This window comes from Pinus tabuliformis, chromosome 8 (genome assembly GCF_031772625.1).
Source record: "Pinus tabuliformis cultivar Carrire ecotype Pingquan chromosome 8, CPIR1, whole genome shotgun sequence".
Taxonomy (NCBI): Eukaryota; Viridiplantae; Streptophyta; class Pinopsida; order Pinales; family Pinaceae; genus Pinus; species Pinus tabuliformis.
Window position 1 is genome coordinate 1,943,982,580 of NC_142294.1, and position 21,654 is coordinate 1,944,004,233.

Consider the following 21,654-nt stretch of genomic DNA (forward strand, 5'->3'; position numbering starts at 1 on the left):
AGAATACATGGCAGCCACTCATGCAAGCAAGGAAGCAGTTTGGTTGCAGAGATTGTGTTCAAGTATGGGGTTAGTGCAGGGAGCTATAAGGATAGACTGTGATAGCCAAAGTGCAATTTTCTTGGCAAAGAACCTTGCATATCATTCAAAGACAAAGCACATTGATGTTCAGTATCACTTTGTGAGGGATATGATAGAAGACAAAAAGGTGTTGTTGGTAAAGGTGGACACTTTGAAGAATATTGCAAATGCATTGACAAAATCTGTGAGCTCTGAAAAGTTCTCTTGGTGTAGAGAAACAATGGGCGTTACAGGGCTGGATAAATGACCAAGCTCTCTTATGGCCCCCTATGGAAAGAAAACAACAAGTGGGAGAATGTTGGGTTGTGTTGTATTCTTTCCACGACTAGCCCACGTACTTAATCGGGGGGTTAGAAGGGGGGCAGAGCCCCCCCTTCGTTGCGCTGATTGCATAGTGAGGGGAGTCACCGGGAGGTTTGAGGGGTGCAAGTAACCCCACTCTATGGGGTCCGAGGTAGCGCCCCAGAAAATTTTGGTTTTGGACCCTATATTAGGTTAGGCGGACCTACCTATGGTTTTGTGCATGATTTTCGCACATGGTTTTGGATGCGATGGTTTTCGGTCCATGGTTTTGGATGTGATGGTTTTTGATCCATGGTACTAGATGCTTCAGCATGCATAAATATGTATTGTAACATTGAAATGAACATAATGAAAAATCAAGCTGCTAGTCCCAGTTTTGAGATCTAGGGAAAAATCTATGTGTATATGTGTTATGCTCTTGCATTGTTTATTTTCTATGTTTTAGAATTCGTATGCAGGTAATTTCTGTACGGGGTTAAAACCTACAGATAAGACAAACTTGACTCAACTAGCCTAGATGCATTAAAACAACCAAATTTCCATCATAATTGTTAAAACTGCATATTAGATCATCCACAAAGAATTTTTGGCACAACTCCTTTGGAATCCGATATCAAATAAAATGAGCCCATGTCGACATAGTGGTGGGGGCCAACTCATCCACCGAGTTAATTGCCCACCCCATAAATGCTTATTCAAATCTTTAAGGAATAATTAGAGGATTTAAAGTTCCACCACCTCCAATCTATGTGCAAAGCTACTATGAAACACATGTTTTGTAGAGTAGCCCTCAAAGATGACCATGTTACGATGGACAGAGAGTAAATTACCCTAGAAGTGTAGGCAGACTTACACCAACTATACTTGATCCCACCCTCAAGGATGCATTTTCCATCATGTCGTGGTTTCCCTAGTCCCGATTGGGAACTCTATGCCACATCAAGCATCAACATCATCCACTTCCCATGTGGAAATATGTGGTTATTGCATGTGAGGCACCATAACATGTCAGTGCCATACAAAAGCTTATAACAAAAAAAGAAACTAGTGACATGTAATCCCATGAAGAAATATCTTTGTAACCATGGATTTTTTTATTTATTTAAGAACAATAAACTACTTTTATTGTTACCAATCTCACTGGGGTCCAAAGAAACATTAAGGTAAAATTCCTAGTCTATTACCATTTTCATCTAATTTATAAGAAAGTGACTTGGTTGTAAAAGCTTAATTTACAGTTTTTACGCCTTGAATGAAATATTAATAAAATAATATCCCATTGGAATGTGGGTAGGGAACCAAACTAGGTTTTATAGTTCAGATAAGCGAGGAGCACATGGCAGAGTCCAAAGCAATCAACGATGGATGTGCCACATCAGGATACAAAGTAAGAAGGAATTTAACTTTGCCAAGTTACCCGATTTGTAATATGGGCCCACTGCTCGGATTATGTAGTGCCACCTGATTAGCCATCGAGTTCTTTTGATTTTTTTCCAAACTACTTGCTCCAAGCTCGATATCATCGATAGAATTGTGTCTATTGTCACGATATCAAAGGAACCAAAGGTATAATACAATTTACAATTTTAAATCTTTTGAGAAAACACATTTTGATATTACAAAGACAACAGATCTAGAGAAAAAGATGGATATATTGTATAACTATGTAGTTGGTTTCATGAGTGTTTCCAACCCTCAGATAATAATTTGTAATTTTTTGTACTCAATCATATCAATATTTTCCTTTCTATGCTTTTCAGTAATACAATTACCTTATTGCAACTATATTGTAATGCCGCTTATTGGGAATCCAAAATTAGTATAGTGGAAAAAAGCTAGCATGTGTAAGATATATTAACGTGGTTTTGGAGTATTTTTTACTAATTATTTTGTGTATATATTTTAGCAATTCAAATCTCTGAACGTTCAAATTTCCCAATGAGTTTTGATTTCCCAATTATTTGTGTAGTTTTTTTTATTTTCACAAGCATTGCTTTTATATGATGAAAGTGATATTAGAACACAGGGGTGAACATAATATCATAAGGAGGAGGTAGATCGAACATTCATTTGTTGAGTAGCCATGAGAAATCACGATCCGAAGTTTTTTCTTAAAGTTAAAAAAAAATCATCTGCATGGAAAAATGTTCACTCTGTACACCCGTTCTCTCACACATACCCCCTCTTTCACACAATTCCACACACATCCCTGGCTCCATACACTTGTTATTCCCCATAACTTAATATGTAAAAGTTTAAAATGAAATAATATAACCGAGAGACAGTTGATCGTGACTGTGGATGCTTCCCCCGCTCAGTGTCAGTGTTAGAGCACTCATCGACGGAATGGCTATTTACAAAGTTAGTCTTTTTTTTCATTTTAAAATGATTTGTTAGGCATTGACAAATACCAAAATTAAATCTCCCTCCACTAGGAGAATCATGTCACATCAAGGTTCACTCAAGCAATGGAAAATTAGAAATAAGATTTTCAAAACTTAGAAAAATGTTTTTCAATTTATGGAAAAATGCAAATATTAACATTTTCCAAAAAAATTGGTTAAAGTTACAAAAAAGTCACAAAAACTCAGCGAACTAATCTACAGTCAAAGGACTTTGACCACGAGGTGATTGCTATAGCCTAGTAAGGATTAATAAGGGGAGTCTTTCCATTTACTGATTGAGTGACTGATTGTGTAATTGGTGAAAATTTATTTTAAATATAAAATGTGGATAAGTTAATTAATTATAGACATAAAAATAAGCTTGATGAATATTTATAATGAATGATAATCTAATTTGTCTTATTGTGTCAGGAGGTACTTTATAAACTAGTATGGAAGAGATGTTATAGTGAGAGTACACAGTTAAACGTCAACTCAATATGGGAGAGATGTTGTAGTGTCTATAAAATGAACTAATAAATGAAATAATAATAATAGTAGTAAAACACAATGTCAGCTCAATGAAAAAAGTAATAATAAATTAAAATAATAAATCAATTCAATTCAATTTATTATATTGTAATTTTGTTTCTATTAATAAAATTACATTTTTTTCTTCTTCTTTCTAAAAAAATCATAACATGCATATTACATTAAAATAATTTTAAATAATAATAATTCATATTCATTGCCATGATATTTTAGAATATATAGGTTAAAATAATAATATTTCTAAATAAAAATATGTGATATATATATATATATATATATATATATATATATATATATATATATATATATATATGCTGAAATTAAGATCTATTTGACCATATAAATTAAAATAATGATTCATATTTATAAGAATCAAATTTTCATATTTAAATTTAATTAATAAGTATATAAAAATTCAATATTTATAATAATTTTTTTCCTAAATTTTATATGTATAATGAAAGCTATACATATCACATTAAAAAAAAAATTAAATTAACAAAAAATATAAAATATGTGAAGGAAAATTGTTACATATATATGTTACTATATGTATTATAAAGATTTTAATAAAATTAAAAATAAGAATATTTCTATGTGAAATAAATTTATATAAATATAAATAATATTATTAAAAATCAATATAGATCCATGTTAATTCCAGATCCACTAAGTGCTACGATGAATCAAATATATCAAGGTGCTAACATGTTTTCAAAATTTTCACTTAAAATATGTTTTCATTTTGAGAGATTTGATCCCTCTTTGATCCAGGTGGATATTGGTGGCCACCTGCCAAGTCCACCTGGACCCCCACCATTGTTTTTCTCAGCATTTTCAGTTTCCTTAATTGTAGCACAACTTACTATTTTTAGCAGTTTTTCGGGTCCTGGACTTCCAGAGTCGTTTTGAGGCCCTACACAACGTTTTTTGGGAAATCTGGGGGCAACATGGATCCATGGACCATTGTTGCCCTTCCCAAAGTGGTAGTGCTCGGATAGATCTTTCTAACGAGCTATTGTACGTGTCAAACGGAGATCGTATGCCAAAGTTACGACCCCGAGAAGTTGATGTACCAATTTACCCAAACGGGGCCCACAGTTTGGCGTTTCATCTTCTAGGGTTAGGTTTTGGAATGTTAAGGGTTTTCCATTGTTAAATAAGCCTTCGAGCCTCATTGTAGCACAGTTCAAAGGCATGTAGCCACCACATCTCTTCTCAGAGATAAACTACCATCGCCCTAGCTGGTTTATTTCCATTACTGTTTGTAAGCATATTTCAATATTTTATATTAATGAAATGAAGTATTATTTCCGCTGCATATCTGTGTTTATGGTTATCTTTGTAATTTGTTGCGTTCCTGTTTAAGTCCGGATCACTCTCGGCCCTTGGTAGTTCCAGAATTAAAATGGATATATGTTAGTATGTGTAAATGTATGATAAAAGTTGATCTTGTCACAAGTAATTGTGGAAAAATAATGTACATCCACTTAGGATGCAAGTATCATATTTTTTTATTTTTTTTGTAAAGACATACATATGTTATGAACTATAGTTGATAGTTTTTATAAGAGTACATTAAAAATTAGACAATCTCAATCATTTTTTATTAAAAGTTATTTCCAAATCCACTAAGATTTTTGTCGAAAGTTATAGTTCTTAATTAATGGGAACTTTAACTATGGAACTTTCCCCTTTAAGATTTTATCCCATTTTAAGAAGACATAATCACCATGGGTAGGAATCAATGGTATCCTCCCCATTTATGTCCAAATCCCATACATGACATGTTTGAGCTCTTAATTGAGTATATTGAGGCATTAGAAAAGTACCAACAATCCACTCTCTCTCTTGTGCTTAGAGGGTGGGATTGATTATATTCCATGGGTGGTTCCCAACGCTTACAATTTTTCATGTCAATTGGCAAGTGTTGCTAGAGATTTGATGCAAGGGTGGACGAAAACTCTATCTATTGTAGACATGTTGTTACCTGCAAGAGAGCTAACAAGCATATGGTTAGAGTGGTGAATACAAATAAGCATGCAATGTAGCTATTTTTATGAAAGAACATGAGATACAAAGCATACAATTATGGAAAACATAAAAGAAATGAATGCAAGAACGTGGGAAGCAAAATCCTCTTTATTGATTGGTGTAAAGAGATACAAAAATCATCCCAGAGACACTAAATGGAGTATGTTGAGCAATGAGGCTCTACCACTCTTCTAAAGGAAGGTCCCCGTTCCCTATCGCATGCAAGAAAAAATCTCTCCTTAAAGAAGCTATATGAAAGATCTCAATGTAAAGAAATTCTCATTGACTTGGCAATTTTGGCAGCATAACTTTGCATAATCTTCTCATGTGTTTGGCTCCAATTCTACTGGCATATATAGGCCCATGTCTAATCCTTGGCTCCCTCCAACTCATTAATGAGATTTGGCCTAGTGGGAAGTAATAGGAGTCCTTTTGGGGCTCCTTAATTCAAATTCAAGAGTGGAATGGCTTGAGACTTAGCTATCAAAACTTGTCCTTTAAGTAGAAGTCAATTCATTTAATGTTAAGTCGTCCACGGGCTATTGAGTTGTCACTTTTGTGGATCTGCGTGGCTATCGAAGAAACTTGCTAAGGATCCATGCAAAATTTGTTGTACTGCCTTTACGTGGTTTGATTTTTTAAATGAACCTTAGGAACCTTAGTTTGTTTCCTATTCATGATTTTTTCTAGTCTCACTAGTACACTTGTACATGTCATGTGTTGACATTGAGCATGTTCTGACATGTCCAATTGGGTGTATGCTTTTTATATGATAACACCAAGTGTAATCCCCATAAAGTAACATGTGTTGATCTCTTAAATGAGTATATTAAGTCACCGACAAAGTACTAGCAATCTCACTCTCGCTTTTCAAACCAGAGGGTGGTATTGATTATATTCCCTTAGTATTTCAGTAATGAGAATGTTTGTTCACCTATTAAAGTTGGTTTGGTTATATATCTCCAATGGTGTTCATCGATGCAACATGTAATACTATTGGCATGCATGTATTATTAGATATAAAAACATGTAGCTATTATATGTGATATTCTAAAACATGCACATGATATTGAAGTGTGCGCATAAACTTGGAACTTAACACATAATTTTTTGATACTTTTTCATATCAAATGTTACTAAAATTTTGAAATTTATTACGACAAACAATTTCCATAAACACTTCTCCTTAAACCCAAACAAAAACATTATCTTTTAAATCTCATTAAAAAAAAAAATCCTTTTAAATATCTTATAAAAAAATAAAAGAATAAAAATAATATCTTATTAAAAAAAACCATAATTAGACAAAGACTTGGAACTTAACACAATTTTTTCAGCATCAAATATTAATAAAATTTTAAAAACACTATTTAAAAAAAAAAATGGCTATGAACACCTTTCCTTGGACTCGAACAAAAACATTGTCCCTTACACCCATAAAATAATAATAACCATAAGAAATTAGCCTCTTTTTCCATGTGTCATTGCATTGTGTGAACTATGACTACACCCAAATCAGTATTTCAAAGAGGTAATCTTAATTTTTTTAATACAAATTGTCTGTCTTTCATATGTATATATAAGTTCCTAGTACAATCAATGTTGGGAATTAAATTTTAAAAATAATATCTTAAAAGATTCGAAAATTCTGAATTATAATTAAATGCATGTACTATGTTTTAATGTTCCTTACTTTATACTCCAACACCTTGAAGGGGGAAATTATGTTGAGCCTATCATCTCATAAAGTGATGAACCCCTTTTTCTATGCGTGTCATGATGTTTGTTTTGCTTGAAAGTATATATGATTGTCCTAATAATTTTTAATGACTTCTAAAGCAAAGGAGACCCATATGATGGGCTCCTAGAAAAACCACCCCAAGGGTGGCAAGTACACATTTGACATTTTAACATGATAAATGAAAGGCTTCAAAAGTCTTCAATGGCCGGTTAGTGAGATTCCCCTCTGGCCACCCATTAGAACTTTACGAAGAACCTTACCAAAAGGTTAATGTGTGACCGAATATGTCACTTCTAGTTTGACTGCATTGGAACCACTAGTACTGATGACCACTGTTAGCTTAAACTCACATAAAGTTCCCTGGCCCCAACTGGATAATGACATCTAAGGTTTTAAATTTCCAATTGTTCCTATGTTTTCAAAGGGTTTGCATTAAAAAAACGAGGGGCAGTCCCAGTTGACATTCATGGGAATATATATATCTTAACTCCATCATCATTGATTGCATCTGCCCCTTTAATTAAAGGGGCGATGTCTCAGATTAGCAAGAATCACATTCACACCCATTGGGGTGCCACGTACTTGTTGCTAACCAACAAAGTCATGGAACCTTTTTATTAAAGGGAATAAATGTTTAAAAAGTTATGCCTTTTAGATTGATCTATACAGAATTTTAAAAATATGTTTTTAAATATCTCATAGTCTAACCTATAATTGATTTTCTTCACCACACATAAGGCTTTCTATCAATTCTCTGTTTGACTTTATGTGTAGAGTCCTCCTTTCATGGCCCCTCCTTTGTGTTGAGTGAGGTAGCAGCAGAATATTGTAAGAAAAGCTTTTCAAAAGGGCATTGATGGAAGGAGATGCATAGTTAGGAAATTCTATCCATATAATTGGGGTTACCCCACTTACTTTGTCTTCTATGGATTTTTAATTTGTATTCTGTAAGATAGTAAAAAATATAGATATTTTTATTTAAATATAAATGTAGAAAACTGAAAATAAATTTTAATAAAATAGTATAATTTATATATTATATTTAAAAATATTATATTTTTATTATTATATATATATTGTTTATTTTTACTTATTTTATAATGTAAAAATTGTTTTTATTTATTACTTAAGTAATTATATTAATTTCAGATTTTATGCTTTTGTAATTCGTGATATAATGTTCATATTTTATTATGGAAAAATCAAATAGAGAACGATGCATTTTGAACCTAAATCTAAAATAGTATAATTTATATATTATATTTAAAAATATTATACTTTTTATTATTATCTATATATTATTTATTTTTACTTATTTTATAATGCAAAAATTGTATTTATTTATTGCTTAAATAATTATATTAATTTCAGATTTTATGCTTTTGTAATTCGTGATATAATGTTCATATTTTATGGAGAAATCACATAGAGAACAAAGGGTTGACGCGTTTCGAACCTAGATTTAGGTTCGAAACGCGTCGACCCTTTGTTCTCTATGTGATTTCTCTGGAAAATATGAACATTAATTACATTAATGTTGAGTAAATAAAAATATAAATGATAATAAGTATTTATCATTTTTTAAACACAAAATTTAAACTATAGTTTGTTAAATGTTAATTGTAGTAAGTGTTATTATCAATAGTTAAAGTCGAACATGTTCTCGTTGATTTCCATTTTTCAACTCCACATAATGAAGATGCATTTATTTATTGCTAATAGGTATGCACGCAATGGTTTTCAATGACCAATAACGTAACATAAAATAATTGCACACTACCACCTACAAATGCACATTATAAAGAACATCATTATTGGCTATTGCAAGAGTGTCACGATCATGGGCAAGAATGGAACTTAAGAGCCATATGTCTCATGTAATCTTTGCTTTGCTACCCCAAACGATTGCATTCATTTATTGCTTTGCACCGGACTTAAGTATGAACACCATAGTTGAGAATAGGTGCCCACTACCATATGAGCATGAGATCCAAATCACAACTAACTCAACTATTGGTTACTACAAGGATGTCACTATAACTTATAGCAAGAATGAAACTTAAAATTTACATCTTGTTATTAGCAAGGGCTTACTTGATTGATGAAAATGGGGTGTTGTTAATTCCCCCTATAGGGCTTCAGGTCTTTGGTGTACCTCTCACACTTGTTATAAGATCTAAATGATAATTGACTTGATTGTTGGTCACTGCAACAATGTCATTAATAATGCATAGTAAGGGTCAAACTTAAAATATATGTCTTGTGATCTACAACAATATTCCATAGCTAAAATTGTAGTTGATAATTGTTACTACTTATTGTTGTACAATAAGAAGATCCTAATGCTCATTATCCTTTTTATAGGCCACTATAAATGTGTTATTGTCAGTGTTGAAGATGCAATTGAAGAGTTATGTGTCTTGTTAGTATAATATTTATTAACTAAGAAGAAAGTGGGTAATAGCTATCAACTATGTATGAGTATGAGATCAAAACAATAGTCATCTACTATCCTATGAGCATGTAATGTAAATGATCATAGACCCAATAAAATTATGTATATTTTCCAACTACATTGGTAATTGCAATTATAATGATATCCGATAGCTAAGAATATAATTATAATCATTGACTGCAACACAAGCATGAGATGTCAATGCTAGCCAACCCAAGAAAACACTACAATAAGAGTTTCACTATCATTACCAAAAACAACACTTAAAATACACTTATTGATTTGCAATAACGCTTAATATCGAGCACACATTTGATGATAGCCACATTGTATGCTATGAGCACAAGATACAAATGATAGCCAACTCAAGATAATATGATAATAAGAGTGTCACTACCACTAGCAAGAATAAAACTTAAATACAATTCTTATTGATTGGCAACAATGTTCAATGTTGAGAACACATTTTATGATAGTTACATATTACACTAAGGGTCTTGAATATTTTTAACTTGATTATTCACTACCACATGAATGTTGATATCACTAATGAGGATGGAACCTATGACTCCTATTTTATTGATTCCCCACTTTGTTATTGTACACAATGAACATAAACACTTAATTTATTTATCACTTTAATATGATTACAACATGTTAGGTCACTCATAACATAATCAAAATTTCTATGCATTACCACTAAATACAAGATTCAAATGATATTTAGTTCATCATCATAAGAATATTATTATCGTTACACTGATAGACATGTCATCTAAATACAAGATTCAAATGATATCTAGTTAATCATCGTAAGAATATTATTATCATTACACTGATAGGTATGTCTATTTTGGATTACGGTTTCTAGAATTTTGATTTAATTATGAACAATTATTAAGTGAATGGTAGGGATTCCACGTTCACAAAATATCCATGAAATATTTTTAATTAAAATTTTATGATTTTTTTTGATATTGACAGTGTGAGATGTAAGTTTCCTATTATGAATTGATATCTATCCATGTTCACCAACCATTTAATTTATATGACTATGCCCATTCACAAGAGTTGAACTTAAAACTTTAAAGTTCAACTTAAAACTTTAATAATTTTTCATTTTATCATTACGCCACAAAGAAGCTGTAGTGGTTGTAAATAAATGTAAACATTTAAATGTCTACTCAATATGAAAGATGTAATGTCAATAAAATGAAATTTTAAATAAAATAATAATAATAATAATAATAATAAACATAATATTAATTCAATTTTAAAAATAATAACTTGATTCAATTCCATTTATTATGTTCTAATTTTATTTTTCTTCATAAAATTACAAACAAATTTTCTTAAGGAAACGATATAATATGAATATCACATTGAAATAAATTTACATAATAATAATTCATAATATAAAACTATAATATTTCACCACATCTAATTAATTAAGATATACAAATTTAATAAATATATAATTAAAAATAAAAATAAATTTAAATATAGAAATGTGAAATATATATAATAATTATAAATTAATATCCATTAAAAGAAAATCATTTTCTTAATATTAAATTTCACAATTTCTCATTTCAATTTAATTAATAAACATATAAATATTCAATTTTATTTTTTTTAATCATTTACCTATTTATTTATCAATCTACATATATCATCAATATTATGTATATCCAATTAAAAAATTTATAAAAACATGTCAATGAAAAATGTGACTATTGTGCATATCCAATTAAAAAATTTATAAAACATGTCAATGAAAAATGTGACTATATGATTGATATATATCATCAATATTACTCATATCCAATTAAAAAAATTATAAAACATGTCAACCAAAAATGTGACAGTGTGACAAAATGTATTATAATGAACTTGGAGTATGCCCTAAAATTACTTTTGCTTGGCTAATACGTTGTGACAGTGTGACTATATGTATTATAATGAATTTGGAGTATGCCCTAAAATTATTTTTGCTTGGCTAATACGTTGACGTTAATGGTGTAAAAACCAAAGACATCTCGCACAAGTGAAAGCTTACCTCCTTATAGACCAGTGATGACTATCCTCACTGCTAGTTTGACAAACTGAGTTATGATGGTTATCCTCATTTTGTCTCACAAGTGAATTATGATAGATTTTCCCATTGTAAAAAACCACAAAAAACTAACAAAAGTTATTTGTGTTATCAAATTTTAATAAAATTAACACAAAAAGAGATGAAATTTATATAAATATAAATAATATTGTTAAGAACTATTATTAGTTCATTTTAATTTTTAGATTTACTAAAAGTGAGGAGCAATTAATTTTTTCCATTTTAATTTTAAATTTACTAAAAAAAACAATCCATTTTTTCAATTTTTATAGTAAAAAAATTATATTTTAAAAAATTTGATCTATTTCACAATTATTACTAATAATTCTCGATATGCTAAGTTTAACAGAGAATTATATAGATCCAACAAACATACTGTTGGCCATGAAAATGATTGAAAATGGGCAGAGAAGGGGCGAGAAAACGCACTCTCTTAGGCAAAGGGCTTCCTTACAACAAGGAGTGTCCAAAATTTTTAATAACCTGAAAAGGCCCTTAAAACACAAATAAAAACTGTAATTAAAAAACAAATCATTTTATTATAGAAATTGAAAAATATATATTCTGATGCACACACCTTTCACAAAAGCGAATTTTGTCCTTCTACGTATAATATAAGAATGTGTACATACGGTTACTTCTACGTATAGTAGTGAAAGAAATTTCGCTGGCTCATTTCATTTCCGTTCGTTCGCAGAGTGACACAGAAGGTCCGAATTCATGTATCTCGGGGGCTTGGAAACCATCAGTTTTCGGGCATATTTTCGTGCCTTCGGCTTTGGAGGGCAGATAGGCGGAAATCCGTGCGGCTTGGAGGTCCGGATGGCGTGTGAAAAGGAAAAATTTGGTGCGGATTGTTGAAATGGAAAGCGTGTTAAAGGCCTCTTAGTCAATGGCCGGTCAAGTCAGACGAAAAAAGATTTTCATTCAAGAGGAAGAAGACAGGCAGCGTAACGCTCCAAATGCATAGAGGCTCCGCCAAGATCGGCGCGGGATAGAAGCTCTCACCGGCGGGGAAAGTTTTAGAGGAGAGAGGGAACAAAGCAGTGAGGAATTTTAGAGTACGAGAAGGGGTTGAAATTTGCGTCGGTGGAAAAATTCAGACTTCCTTCTGTCCAGATGGCGGTTTTGGAGAGGTTTTCTGTGAAAATAGCGTTCCCGGAGAAGGATTTTGGAGTTCTTTATATCCAAGTGGCCGTTTCAAAGAGGCTTTTGTGAAAAAAGCGATCGCGGTGGAGGAATTTTGGTTGTTGCTTTGCAAATGGCCTTTTCAGAGACATTTCTGTGAAAATAGCGGTCGCGGGGGAGGAATTTGGAGTCCTCTCTATCCAAATGGCTGTTTCGGAGAGGTATTTGTAAAAATAGCAGTCGTGGAGTAGGAATTTAGACTCCGTTCGTCAAAAGAGCGGTGTATTTTTGTTGTATAGGTCTAATTCTGGGGGAGGAAGTGTTAAATTCCGGTTCTTTTGTAGAACAGATGAATTTGAGGTAAATAATCAGGGGAGCTTGGCTGAATTCGACGTGCCGTGGACAGATTAGTTCAACAAAAGGCCTTCGGAGGCTCTTTTGCTTAAAGCTCGAGGAAGGAAGGAAGTTTTGCACGCAATAAGCTTAGACGGTCGGTGTTTGCCAATAAATATAGTTTCTGGAGAAAATCAGCCGTGGATACCTGAGAAATAAGCAGTTGTAGGCGGAAGTTGATCATGGTCCAGAGAAATCAGCAGTTGTAGAGGCCCGCTAAATTTCAGCTGCCCTGGGGAGTGGAGTGTTGAACTGAAAGAAGTACTGTCAGCACTTCAAGGGTAGAGAGGAAGCTATAGAGGAGGAAGCTTTGTTTATAAGAAGAGATTAAATTAAAGAAGCGTGTTAGGTGAAGAATTTAGACATTGTTGGGAAACGCAGCTAAATTTAGCTATTTGCAGGAAACATAAGGCCAGGTGATTGAGTTTTTAACAATCAAATCAAAGAAAGTAGAAATATAAGGGGATTTATTTTCACTAAACTGAAAAGAAAGAAGTTTTGCTTGATAAACGGGATAAATTCTGCACAGGAATGAGCATAACACAGGAAATACTGGGAAGGAGCAGCTAATGATCTGGTAGAGTGTCGTGGAATGAAGGAGATTTGTGATTTCCTACGGTGGGAGACAGTTTTTGGAGCTTATTCAGACTCGAGACGGTATGGGAATCATCATCAAAATGGAAAGAGATATATCGGAAATGATGAAAACCCTAGTAGGAGGGTCAAAGACAGCACGAGTTAAATTTAACTGCGCAGGAAACCTATGGGGAATGTTGGAAATCAAAGACTGTATGATTGAATTTGAAGTCCCTCATTGAGAATTTATTTTGTTCAGTTAAGAGAGATTTAGAGATAGTTTCCTTATCAAGAAAGGTTTTTTTTTTTTGGAATTTATCAGCAATAATGCGAGCAGGGCTAAGCACAGTGCAGCAGACGCTAACCCCGGAGGCGGCGAGTATCTTGAATCATGCCATAGCAGAAGCTTGTCGCCGCGGGCACGGCCAAACGACTCCTCTTCATGTCGCTGCGACGCTCTTGGCAGCCCCTGCTAGCCATCTGCGGCAGGCCTGCATTCGGTCTCATCCCAACTCTTCGCATCCTCTTCAATGCCGGGCGTTGGAGCTTTGCTTCAGCGTGGCTCTCGATCGACTACCGGCAGCGCAGGGAGTTGTTCCGGGCACCGAACCGCCGATTTCTAATGCACTCATGGCGGCTCTTAAGCGAGCGCAAGCACATCAGAGAAGAGGGTGCCCTGAGCAGCAGCAGCAGCCTTTGTTGGCTGTGAAGGTAGAATTGGAACAGCTAATAGTTTCAATTCTTGATGATCCTAGTGTTAGCAGGGTGATGAGGGAAGCCAGTTTTTCGAGCCCTGCTGTCAAAGCAACTATCGAGCAATCGATCAATATGGCAAATTCGCATTCATCTATTTCCCTATCTTCAAGTGCCATTGATCGGGTGGGATTCAGATTAGGTAGTTCGCCTTCAATTTTGGGAAGAAGTCAGCAGCATTTTGATTGCAGCAATAGAAGCTTAGAGCGGGATGATGCGAGCTCTCGCCCAATTTCACAGAGAAATCCCTACTTGAACCCTCGATTGCAAAGTGCAGGGGTTGCTGCTGAAGCCAGCGGCAATAGAAACGACGAGATTAGAAGACTCATAGAAATCCTTCAAAAGGTTAAGAAGAGGAATCCTGTTCTTGTAGGGGAGAAAGAGCCCGAAGCTGTAATCAAAGAACTCGTGCAGAGAATAGAAAAAGGTGAGACCCCAGCGCAGCTTCAGGGTGTGCAGATCCTTCCTATTGAAACAGAGATATCCGCTTTCTGTACCGGAAACAAAGATAAAGATCACATTACTACGAAGTTCGGGGAATTGGACCAAATGGTGGAAGGCCGTTTGAATAAGGGTGTAATTCTTAACGTGGGTGATTTAAGGTGGCTTGTAGAACAGCCGAAGGCAGGAGCACCGATAGGGTTGTCAGCCTCATCTTCTATGCAGCAAGTTGTTACGAAATTGGGCCAATTGTTAGCTCGATATGGACCAACTGGTCGACTATGGCTGATTGGTGTTGCGACTTGTGAAACATACCTCCGTTGTCAAGTGTACCATCCTTCTATGGAGAATGATTGGGACCTGCAGCCTCTTCCTATTGTTGCCAAACCAACTCCAGGATTATTTCCTAGGTTCTTCCATCTTTCTTCCTTCTGCTTTCCAAGTTCTGCTGTTATTTTGTTATGAAAAATAATATACTAACCTGGAGTTTTTAGAGGATCTGTCCTGAAATACATCAAACTGTGCAATTACTTTAGATTTGGGGGATCATAATCAGCATCTTGAATTTTGGTTTCTATTTTTAGATTGGATCTGCATGGTTCAGGAGCACAATAATGACCTTTATTGCCCATCCATCTCTTGATGCAATCGAGCGGAAGGATGAGATGTGTTTAGGGTTTTTGTATAAATATATATTGTATGTAGTCGACGTCTAACAGACGAGTGGTTTTTGTTTGGCATTTACGCTAGTTGCATGTTTGTGAGTGTTTCTGGCTATACAAAATTTTGATGTTTCCTTTCAAAACAAATCTCTAGCCTGGACAGTTACAATAAGTGTATTCTGATAGAATACCTTGGTCGCCCTTCTTCTTTGCATATAGGCTTCTATCTATTATTCGTATAGCTGTAGTTTGTTATGCTTATCGTAGGAGTTAATGTTCAGTCGACTGTTTGCTCTTTCTGAAATGATTTGTCTTCTTGTTTACAGTTTAGTGGCATTCATTTTCCGGTTTTTGCATTAGACTATAGCACGATGGTTTATGGTACTGAAAGGCTCATGCTTTGCAAAATTATTAAGTCCTCAAAAAATGTATTCTGTTTACAAACCCATCCCATATCCATTTTAGGAACAAATATATTTGGGGTATGGTTCCCAGTTGATTTCTGTCTGTACCCGGAGCTGGTACAGCTGAAGTCCATTTCAATAAGGGAATTTGGAGATTCCCATAAATAATCCTTCACAGAAGTAATTGTAAAATGCAATCAAGTAAACTTGAAAACATAATGCTGAGCACATTTTGAAAGCCTAATGTGTAGTTAGTTATCCAGTATTTACTTGTATGTTCAAGCAGTAAAGTTCTAGTATTTGACGATGTATGCCATTTGTCTAGTTTCAGATCAAAAGGTGCTTGACTGCTATACATATTCAGTTCCTTGCGTTTGCCATATATATGTACCCTACCGACATGGGCAGATAATTTTCACCATGGCAGTTTGTCTCCTAGAAATGTTGGGCCTTCCATTCCATATTATTTTTGCCATGTTCTTTCCTTTTACTTGTTTTCACTGCAAGTGAATGATGCACAAACTTCTTGATCCATATTAGGAGTCTTAATATGTAGTGGTGCACCTAACAGAGTAGCTTCCATTTTACCATTGCCTGTATGATAAATGTTTGTGGTAGAACTCTTAAGCATATTATTGCTTAGAGGATTCTAAAGAGATTGATAGCCTCCTTATCTATATTGTTAAATCACTACATAGCTTCTTAACATGCGCAAGAGCTGGATGGTGATGAACTTGAAATCTTCACATTAGTGAATTTCTCTAGAAAGTTGTCGAGATATGATGCCGCACTGTATTAGTTATTAGAAGATTATTGAGTGTGCTTGGAAAAATACTCGAGTATATTATTGCTTAGGGGATTCTAAAGAGCCTGATAGTCTCCTTTTCCAGATTGCTCAATCGCCACATAGATTTTTGACATGTGGAAGAGCTGGATGGTCATGACCTTGTAATGTTCACATTAGTGATTTTTTCTAGAATGTTGTCGAGATACGATGCTGCACTATATTAGTTATTAGCGCTTGGCAAAATACTTCTAAAGAAACGGTTTATTGGGTGAGAATTGAATTTTTTATATTCAAGTTCACTTGAGGAAGATAGTGTAACTTGAGTGGTAGCTACTACTTGCATGCATTTTCTTTCTGTGACAAGTGCAATTATCTGGGAGAAAAAACCTCTTTATTGCCTTTCTGGTTATCGGCAATTGCACAACTTTCAACTTGCACACAGCTTCAGTGTTAATGGACAAACGAATTAGAAATCATTCATATGTTTGCATTCATTTTCTTGGATGAATTGAATTTTGCATTATGGAAAAGGTGTAGATTTCTGGTAAAACTGGATACATTACTGTCAGTACTAATACATGATTCATGCCTCCTATAGGTTTATGAGCTCGGGAATTGTGAGCAACTCGATGGAGTCACTTTTTCCTCTTAAGGGTTTTCCCTCAATTGCACCCACACCAAAGAAATCAAGAGAAACCAATGACTCAACTCAGAAAATGAATTGTTGCTCCCAGTGTATGTCAACCTATGAGCAAGAACTTGCCTTAATGGAGCAGGAGAAGAAGGCCCATATGCAGTCTACTACCTCTCCACAGTCAAAATCACTAGATCAAGGGCAACAGGCATTGCCTCAGTGGCTTCAAATTGCAAAGTCAGCTAATGGTGCAAAAGAACCAGATATGGTGCAGGTGAGTTATCTTCCTAGTGTTGTATTATGTAGATTGTTATGCAATCTTGTGGCAGAAAAATAAGTCAGGTTAGATTCTAGGTTGCGTGCACATATTCTCACCTTCTGAGAAGAATTATTTATTCTTGTTTCTTCTTTCCCATTTTATTTCTGGTCTGCTTCGGCGAGCCAATCAAAAGCAGATACTGAAAGAAATCATGCTAGACTCTAAAGGACCAGTGGGAAGGTAGTTTGTTGATTTTGTAGTTGGTGGAATGTGCTTTATGGTTGAATTTATTTTCCTTTCTTGCAATGCAGTCAAAAGATCAGGAGCATACGTGGAATCAGAAGGTAGAGGAACTGCAAAAGAAATGGAATGAAAAATGCCGTTTGCTGCATCACCATTTCCATGCATTTCGGCCACTTATTTCAGTCGATCAATCTCAGGAGTCCCTGCGGGTGTCTGGTCAAGCAATTGATAGAAATGGCAGGAGTCAAAATGACAGTACTGTGGAAAAATCAGGAATTCAAGATCCACATAGAGGTAGAGACACATTCTCAATCACACTCGACTCCTTATGGCGGTCACCTTCTCAGTCCAAGTGTGTGATGCCTATTTTGAGTCAAAATAATGGTACACTAGTTGAGGGGATTACTAGATCTTCAGTGACCCAGACTGCAGTAAATGGTCGTGCACATGTTCTCCAGTCTAGTTTTGGAGGTCGTTCATGTGAACTCCCAAGCAGTTTGCCAGGGTCATGTTTAATTTCTTCTCCGAATCCTAATCCAGTTGCAACAGATCTGGCATTGGGAAGGTCGAGTGTGTTCATGGCATCTTCTTGCAGCCTAAGCAGTGTACAGGGAAAAAATCTTTTGGAGGAATCCCATAAAGAACGTCTGAAAGACATGCCTGGTTGTGTTTCTTCAAACTTTAGTGTACCTTGGCATTTTTCTCCCAAAGTATCGTCTCCGTCTACTGATGCACATTCACTTGGATCATCACAGCCTTTTCTTGATCCGCAAAACAGGAAAGATTCTAGCTTTTATCAGCCTACAGATTCAGATGCATTTAAGAAGGTTTACAAGGGCCTTATAGAGAAGGTCGGGTGGCAGCGTGAAGCAGCTTGTTCTGTGACAAATGTAGTCATTCAACATAGATCAGGAAAAGGTAGGTGCCGTGGTGTGGGCCCTAAAGGAGATATATGGTTGCTTTTCTTGGGTCCAGATCGAGTGGGGAAGCGAAAGATGGCTGCAGCTCTTTCTGAACTTATATTTGGAAGTGACAAAAACCTTATTTCCATGAAGTTAAGTTCACAAGATGGTGTGATATCTTCAAGCTGGAACCTAGGCCCACATGAGCATGAGGAATATGGTATGAACTTTAGGGGTAAGACTACTTTGGATAGGATTGCTGAAGCAGTGAGACTGAATCCTTTATCTGTCATTCTGTTGGAAGATATGGATCAAGCTGATCCTTTGATCCGTAGTAAATTGATTCTGGCAATGGAGAAAGGTAGATTGCCTGATTCACATGGGAAAGAATATAGCCTGGGTAACATAATATTTGTCATTACAGGCTGTGCAGGATCTGAGAATCACCATGAAATTGTAAGGCAAGAAGGTCGGTTTTCTGAAGAAAGACTAGTAGCAGCGCGTGCTTGTCCAATGCAATTTTTAGTCGAGAGTGCCCGTTTTGAAGTTCTTATTGCCAAACATAAGAAGAGAGTGTCTGTCATTAATTCTATGCATGAGTCAGAAAGCAAGGATGATGAAGATGTGTTCTTAGGATTGGGAATTGGAAACAAGCGTAAAGCTGATTGGATAAAAAATGAACAATCTCAAAATGACATAGAAAATGTCAAGAAAACGAGCAAAGAGCCCTTCGTTTCGCTGGACTTGAACCTCTCTGTGGAGGAGAACGATGTTGCTGACTTCTCTACTGCTAGTCAAGGCCACACTGAGGCATGCCAGGGATCCCGTGACTCAAGTGATCTGACAGTTGAACAAGGTCTTAAATGTGTTGGAGCTGGTGAACTTTACAAGGATCTTTCTGATTCAGTAGATGAGAAAGTTGTATTCAAACCTTTTGACTTTGAAAGGCTCGCGGATAATATCATTGAGTCCATTAGTGCAAAGTTCTTCAGCATAATTGGAACTGAGGGCCTCATGGAGATAGACATAAAAGCCCTCGAGCAGATGCTTGCTTGCGTTTGGTTTTCCTCTGATGGAATGGAGATGTTCGAGAACTGGGTTGAACGGGTGCTTGTACGTTGTTTAAGAGAAATAAGTACATCATGTGCTGTTTCAGTTGACACAGTCGTTAAACTTGTTCTTGAGAAGGATCGTTTTGCTGGAGAAAGGCGACCTGGAGTTCCATCCCTCCCCAGCAATATTTCAGTAAATATAAGAACTAAGACCGGCCAAAAGGCAGGGGCTATCTAAATGTTGCTGCTTTTCTCAATGGAAACCACTTGTCTAGTATCAAGACTGCTTTGCAAACCCCATTAAAATTAGGGGTTGTCCATAATTATTCAATTTTTTTTATAAAACAGCGGCACTAAATTTCTGCTTACAACGAGGCAAGCCTGGAGACTACGTTTGTACTTTCTAGTTAATTGAGGGTAATATCTAGATAAAACTGTAAAACTTCTTGTAGAGTGTATAATAGTTTCAATCCTGCATTCATATTATATCCGTAATGAATTGTGACCCTTTTTTGGGTTAAACTGTTGCTCATATATTTTTATGTCCGGAAGAGATTCGTTATGTCCTTGAATTGATAAATCCAAGATAATAATGGCAAGAGATTCCTGCAACTTTCTGCTCTTATTTTTAGTGAGGAGCAAAACAAGAGAAAAGCACGTTCATAGGTTACTGTGTTCATTCTCATTTTTGTTTTTGATTAGCAGGTTTCTGGCTTCATTTGCCTGTGCAAGCATCATTCCTCATCTCGGATTTCGATTCTTTTTCTGCAAATCAAACACGGAACTTGGTCTTGCTCCAGCCTTCTATGATGCAGTGGATCAATGATTCTAGCTTTGTCAAAATTATCTCTTCAAGGACGTTTTACATTGTGACTACTACCATTTTTTGCACTACAGAGAAGTGCACATCTTTTCCAAACAACAGAGCAGGGCATTTATTTGGCTACACTGAAGATCAGTCCTGTATTTATTAACCTGGCACCCAGGCTGGCTGTATTTTGTGTATTTTGTATCCCTTGAATAAGGGCACTCAAGGTAGAACACACGGGTGGGACTACCGCAAATCGATTCCAAACCTCAAAATTCGAGAAGCCAGAGTTGGTGATGGGACTTGGGTTCAGACAAAACTGTTGTAAAATTGTTGTTATTTATTGGGGAGTCCGAATTCCTCTTAATTCCAAAAGTTGCAGCAATGTACGAATGAGAAGATCTCAAATATTGTGTGTTCCTTTGGATGGAACTGCTTAAGATATTTTCAACTAAACATTGACAATATGCCCAGCTGCGAAAAATAAAATTTCAAAATGGACGCAACGCAAAGATAGTAGAAAAATTGAAGTGGGTAACTGATCTAAACATAAAAAATGTTGCAGTCCTGGATTTCGCTTTTCCGTTCGCGTCAGTTGACAGGAGATCAAATGTTGGTTACTTTACAGATTCGAATTATCGTTATCAAAGTTTCATTATCTGGGTAACCCGTGTGATATTATGCCCCATCTTATCGAAGACAACTTTTTGTATTTAACGCTTGCTGTCAGGTTCCGTGAGTCTGTCAATTGACGCGATCATCATTGTCGTCATAATTGCCTTTTTTCCTCCTTTTTTTTTCCTTTCCGTCCACTTTAACTGACAAAGCAACTTGGGGCAGGAAACACAACGGCACAAGTACCTTATCGTACACGTGGCAGTTTCAGAGCTGTCTGTTCGAACACAAAACTCTCTCTTTGTCATGATGAGACATTTTTCCTAAATGG

The 21,654-nt window shown here is 35.2% G+C and overlaps 1 protein-coding gene across 2 annotated transcripts; it reads left to right on the forward strand.

Annotated features, from left to right (window-relative positions):
* The first annotated feature begins 12,331 nt into the window (after positions 1 to 12,331).
* LOC149244256 (protein SUPPRESSOR OF MAX2 1-like) lies at positions 12,332 to 20,791 on the forward strand. Of its 2 annotated transcripts, XR_016246723.1 has the most exons (4): positions 12,332 to 15,367; positions 17,409 to 17,718; positions 18,015 to 20,317; positions 20,606 to 20,791. XR_016246723.1 is itself a non-coding variant. In XM_089374776.1 (3 exons), the coding sequence occupies exons 1-3, from the start codon at positions 14,091 to 14,093 to the stop codon at positions 20,136 to 20,138; spliced, it is 3,711 nt and encodes a 1,236-aa protein (XP_089230902.1). In that variant the 5' UTR covers positions 12,332 to 14,090; the 3' UTR covers positions 20,139 to 20,791. The 2 variants fall into 2 exon arrangements, 1 of the variants encoding a protein (XP_089230902.1); XM_089374776.1 differs by having other exon boundaries at positions 18,015 to 20,791.
* The last annotated feature ends 863 nt before the right edge of the window (positions 20,792 to 21,654 follow it).

Excerpts from the sequence above, each read along its gene's own strand:
- LOC149244256 (XM_089374776.1), top strand. The coding sequence starts at position 14,091 with ATGCGAGCAGGGCTAAGCACAGTGCAGCAGACGCTAACCCCGGAGGCG. Across the intron at positions 15,368-17,408 it reads ACTCCAGGATTATTTCCTAG|GTTTATGAGCTCGGGAATTG; the intron begins GTTCTTCCATCT and ends TGCCTCCTATAG. Across the intron at positions 17,719-18,014 it reads AAGAACCAGATATGGTGCAG|TCAAAAGATCAGGAGCATAC; the intron begins GTGAGTTATCTT and ends CTTGCAATGCAG.